Source organism: Poecilia formosa, unplaced genomic scaffold (assembly GCF_000485575.1).
Source record: "Poecilia formosa unplaced genomic scaffold, Poecilia_formosa-5.1.2 Scaffold985, whole genome shotgun sequence".
NCBI classification, from domain to species: Eukaryota; Metazoa; Chordata; class Actinopteri; order Cyprinodontiformes; family Poeciliidae; genus Poecilia; species Poecilia formosa.
In genome coordinates, this window is record NW_006800924.1 from 27,535 (window position 1) to 32,788 (window position 5,254).

The 5,254-nt window shown below is 34.5% G+C and overlaps 2 protein-coding genes across 4 annotated transcripts in view; both read right to left on the reverse strand.

Moving 5' to 3' along the window:
* Positions 1-231: 231 nt before the first annotated feature.
* Positions 232-2,407, reverse strand: LOC107835080 (uncharacterized). Of its 3 annotated transcripts, none has more exons than XM_016667299.1 (6): positions 2,321-2,407; positions 1,173-1,496; positions 818-958; positions 622-723; positions 516-553; positions 232-411 (listed from the first exon to the last, which is right to left on the reverse strand). In XM_016667299.1, the coding sequence occupies exons 1-6, from the start codon at positions 2,358-2,360 to the stop codon at positions 349-351; spliced, it is 708 nt and encodes a 235-aa protein (XP_016522785.1). In that variant the 5' UTR covers positions 2,361-2,407; the 3' UTR covers positions 232-348. The 3 variants fall into 3 exon arrangements, with proteins under 3 accessions (XP_016522785.1, XP_016522784.1, XP_016522783.1); XM_016667298.1 differs by having other exon boundaries at positions 233-411; positions 818-973; positions 1,173-1,493; positions 2,321-2,375; XM_016667297.1 differs by having other exon boundaries at positions 235-411; positions 818-973; positions 2,321-2,406.
* A 393-nt stretch (positions 2,408-2,800) lies between these two features.
* LOC103132292 (polymeric immunoglobulin receptor-like) overlaps positions 2,801-5,254 on the reverse strand; it is a 9,362-nt gene continuing 6,908 nt past the window's right edge. Inside the window, exons 5-7 of the mRNA XM_016667295.1 lie at positions 3,293-3,394; positions 3,185-3,222; positions 2,801-3,086 (exon numbers count right to left, since the gene is read on the reverse strand). Coding sequence (XP_016522781.1) covers positions 3,006-3,086; positions 3,185-3,222; positions 3,293-3,394 — 221 coding nt within the window. The 3' untranslated portion in view covers positions 2,801-3,005. The remainder of the gene's footprint in view (positions 3,087-3,184; positions 3,223-3,292; positions 3,395-5,254) is intronic.

Consider the following 5,254-nt stretch of genomic DNA (forward strand, 5'->3'; position numbering starts at 1 on the left):
AACTGACCTGCACGATGCAGTTCCTCCGCTGACCACCAGAGGGCACTATCCTCTTAGATTTACTGCTAATGAATATAACTTTAACACAAAATATTTGCTTATTTGTATATTTTTATTAGAAAAATAATTATAACACAGTGATTAGATCATCTTTCAAACATATTTTGTAACATTCAATATATAAAAAAAACATTTTTAGCCAAGTGATAAAATTCCTTTATAATTTATAGAAAACTTTCCTGTATGTTCGACAATCGGTTATTTTGTTGTAAAAAATGAGACTATATGTTTTTCATCTGTACTTTAAGCTCATATTGTTCCAGAGAGTTTAGTTCAGAAAAAAACAAATTATTTCATCAGCAGATTAACTTTTCTGTCAGTCCTCTGTGATTCTTCCCTCTCTGGGTTGATCTGCAGGAAGAAGAAGAGGAAGAGTAGTGTTTTATTAATTTATTTTTATGAAAAGAATTTAGAAACTAAAGAAACTCCTGTGTTTTGTAAAGATTCAGACTCACCTGAGAGATGTCATCATACTCAGTTTCCACAGCAGAATCTGAAAAACGTTCAGATCAGAGAGATGAAACTTCTGATTCACAGATAACTCATTCTGTGTTTCCTCACCTTTGCTTTTCATGGCTCTCCTCTTCCTGCAGAAAATCACCAAAGGTGTTGAGAACAAGATGATCTTGATGACCAGAGACAGAAACACATAAAGCAACAAACCTGCAGAGAAGATAACAAGAGAACAGCCTGGTTTGATCAGGACAAAATGAAAATGTGGCTTTTCTGAGATAAAAGAAGGTGACAGACATTTTACCTTTGGGTTCAGGTGAAGTTCTGGTCTGTTGGGTAGTTTCATATGAAGATGAAGAGGAGGAAGAACTCAACCTTTGTGTTAATGTTAGAGAAGATGATGTCACTAATGTTGATGGAAAAGTCTTCAGGGTCCAGTTTGGTCCTGAAGTGTTTGAAGCTGTGAGAAATTAAACATTCATGACACCAGTGAAGATGTTTGTCTTTGTGAGTCTCAGTTTGAACATGTTGGATGATTTAATCAGTTAAAAGATTTAAGATTTAAACCCAGTTTGATGTCGATTGGATCAGAAGAAGCTGTCAGTGAGCAGAGTTTACTTTCAGAGACATAAAGGAACATTTTCAGGAGAGAAACTCACCTCCAGTCACATCCAGGTCAAAATCATCATATCGAGTCCAGGATTTATCCAGACCACATCGGTACCGTCCTGAATCTGACCGTTTCAGCTCTGAGATGCTCACATACACAGCAATAGATTCAGAACGATGCTTTTCATACTCGATGCTGTATCTGCCACGCTGAGCTCTGTCTTCTGTTGTTTCTATCAGAATATTTTCTCCTTCACAGATTTCCTTACAGAAAAATTTTGTGCTTCCAGGGAATATAAATTTACATCCAAATGTGATGGTGGTTCCTTCTATTCCTCTAATGGTTCTCACAGAGTCTCCATCCTGCAGAGCTCCTGAGGAGATAAACAGTAATTACTGTGAGATTCATCAGCTTGAAGACAAAATATGTCTTATAAATTTAACTGAAGATGTGAAAATAAATTAACATTCTAATAATTCTAATAAATGGACAAAACATTTATTTAGCTCGACAACCTTCTGGTTTCTTTGTTCCAGCTGGTTAAATTTCCAACTGATAAGTAAATCAAAGTTTTTTGAAAAATGAAAAGATTAACAACATGTGGTCAGTATATAGTATTTTATCTTTGGTCTTTGTAGAACCCAGCTCTGTAAATTTTAACATTGACTCTATAATGGAGGTTTTGTGTTGCAGCACTTTGTGGTTTATCTTTATTCTCTTTTTTAGTTTCTTTTGAATAGAAGAAGAAAGGAGTCGCTTCCTCTGTTTCTTTGATCTATGAGCTGAAGAAAACTGTTAGTTCTCTAAACTCTGAGTGAAAGACAAAAGTGAACATTTTGTTTATATAAGCCTGAATTTCAACAACTTTATGACTGTTAGTTTTCTGCTTTGTGCCAAAATAATCTGACTGTAGATGCAGAAAAGGAACTGCTCATTTGTGCAACATAGACAGTGGCTAGTTTGACATGAGACATTTTACAAGCTGAGGATAAATTAACTATCTATAGGATGAAGCCGTTTATTTTTAAACTGATCATCAACATATTTTACGACAGAGACCAGCAGAACACAACAGATAAAACTAGACAAACGGTCGGTTTAAAACTTTTCAACAAGTTAAACTCTCTGATAAACTGTGAGAAACTGAAAGTTTCTCTGGAAGCAAAGAAACTGATATAAATAAAATAATGTACTCACTGAGGAAGAAGAGGCAGATCAGAGAGAGACAGACCTTCATCCTGAGCTGCTGATGGTTTCTAACTCTGCTTCTCTTCCTGCTTCACTGATATACCAGGAACTGCTCTGGACGATGCAGTTCCTCCTCTGAACACCAGAGGGCATTACTACTTTTACTGCAGAGTTAAAGTTTCTGTAGGAGATTATTGCTGATCAGATCAAACAGTTTTAATTAATAGAGTTTCTGATTATTTTGATAATTTTAAATAATGTTTTATAACATGATAATTATATTTAGGTATATGTCTTAGAAATGTTCAATCTATTTTTGTATTCTAAGTTATGAAAATCATAATTTTTATGTTTGTAGGTTTCATTGTTTTATCCAAATCTAAATTATTCCAACTTGGATTTCATACTTTTGTCGTATTTAAGGTCCCATCCTCATATTTTTAATGCCAAGGTAGAAAGCCGAATTTCTTAAAATACAAAATATTTGCTCATTTATATGAGTTTATTATAAAAAAAAATCTTTACAACACGGTAATTAGATCATCTTTCAAACATCTTCTGTAACATTCAATGATGAAACATTTTTTAGCCAAGTGGCAAAACTCCTTTATAATATATAGAAAATATTCCTGTATCTTTGACATTCAGTAATTTTCTTGTGAAAATATGAGACTAGATGTTTTTTTAGATTAATTTAGGAATAAACAGAAATTATTTCATCGGCAGATGAATTGTTCTGTCTGCCCTCTGGGATTTCTTCTCTCTCTGGGTTGATCTGCAGGGAGAAGAAGAAGTGTTTTATTAATTTATTTTTATTAAAGGAGATTAGAAAATCTAATCAAACTCAGGTGTTTTATAGATATTCAAACTGACCTGAGAGACATCAGCGTTCTCAGTCTCCCCAGCAGAATCTGAAAAACATTCAGATCAGAAAGATGAAACGTCTGATTTACAGACACAACTCATTGTTTGTTTTCTCACCGTTTCTTTTCATGGCTCTCCTCTTCCAGCAGAAAATCACCAAAGGTGTTGATAACAAGATGATCTTGGCGACCAGAGACAGAATCACATAAAGCTGCAGACCTGCAGGGGAGTTAAAGAGAGAACAGCTTGGTTTGATCAGGACGAGGTGGAAAATGTGTCTCTTTTGAGAAAAACGAAGGTAAACGGATACCTTCTTTCATTGTTGCTGCTGTTGTTACAGGAGGTGATGTCACTAATGCTGATGGAAAAGTCTTCAGGGTCCAGATGGATCCTGAAGTGTTTGAAGCTGTGAAAAATTAAATATTCATAATACCAATGAAGATGTTTGTCTGTGAGTCTCAGTTTGGACACGTTGGATGATTTAATCAGTTAAAAACATCTGAACTCAGATTTAAAACCAGTTTGAAGTTATTTGGATCAGAAGAAGCTGTCAGTGAGCAGAGTTTACTTTCAGAGACATGAAGGAACATTTTCAGGAGAGAAACTCACCTTCAGTCACAATGAGCTTAAAATCATCATATCGAACACCAGGATTGTCCAGACCACATCGGTACTGTCCTGCGTCTGACCGTTTCAGCTTTGAGATGCTCACATACAGAACATATGATCCGGAGTCATATGTTTTATACTCAATGTTGTATCTGCCACTCTGAGCTGTGTCTTCGGATGTTTCAACCAGAATATTTTCTCCTTCACATATTCCCTTACAGAAAAACTTTATTCTTCCAGAGAATAGAAATTTACATCCAACTGTGATGTTTTCTCTTTCCTTTCCTCTGAAGCGTCTCTCAGCGTCTCCATCCTGCAGAGCTGCAGAGAAGATAAACACTCAGTATTACTGTGAGATTCAGCAGCTTGAAGACAAAATATATTTCATACATTTTACTGAAGATGTGAAAATAAATAATAGCATTTATTCCAAAATTTCTAACTAATTCTAATACATTCCCAAAATGTTTATTTAGTTCATCAACCTCCTGTTTTTTTTTTTTGTTTGTTTGTTTTGTTTTGTTTTGGGTTTTTTGGTCCACCTGGTTAAATCTCCAACTGTGAAGAAAATCAAAGCTGGTTGAAAAACTAAAAAGTTAACATCATTTAGATAATACAACATTTTATTATTCTGCTTTGTGCAACTCCGCTCTGGTCTGTAGATTACAGCTCTGACCCTATGATGAAAATTTGTTGTTGCAGCACTTTGTGGTTATCTTCATTTTCTATGTTTAGCTTCTTTAAATTTAGGAAGCAAAGAGTTGCTTCCTGTGTTTCTTTGACTGATGTAAGTTTTGTAGAAAACTGCAAGTTTTTTAAATGAACAAACTCTGAGCTCAATACAAAACTGAACATTTTTTTAATTTAAATCTAGTTTTATGCTGAAATAATCTGACTTTGGACATAAAAACAAAACTGCATTTATGGATTATGAGTAAAGGCTAATAGGCAAATGAGAAATTTTACCTTAGAATAAATTAATTATCCTTATAATAAAGCTTTTTTGTAAACTGATCATCATATTTTATGACAGAAACCAACAGAATACAACAGATAAAACTACACAAACATTCGGCTTAAAACCTTTCAACAAATTAAAAACTTTCTGATAAACTGTAAGGAAATGAAAGGATGAAGGACCTAGAGCAGAAAAACTGATATAAATAAAATAATGTACTCACTGAGGAAGAAGAGGCAGATCAGAGAGAGACAGACCTTAATCCTGAGCTGCTGATGGTTTCTAACTCTGCTTCTTTTCCTGCTTCACTGAACTGATGAACCAGGAACTTCTCTGCAGGATGCAGTTCCTCCTCTGAACACCAGAGGGCAGAATCCTCCAACTTTTACTGCAGAAGTCAAGTTCTGCTGGAGCTTCTGAACTGACCTTTAACCCCTCAGATTAAACTGCATCTGAAATTTTCAACATCTAAAAATTTATTATTATTTCAAAATGTAAATGAAAAAAACGTG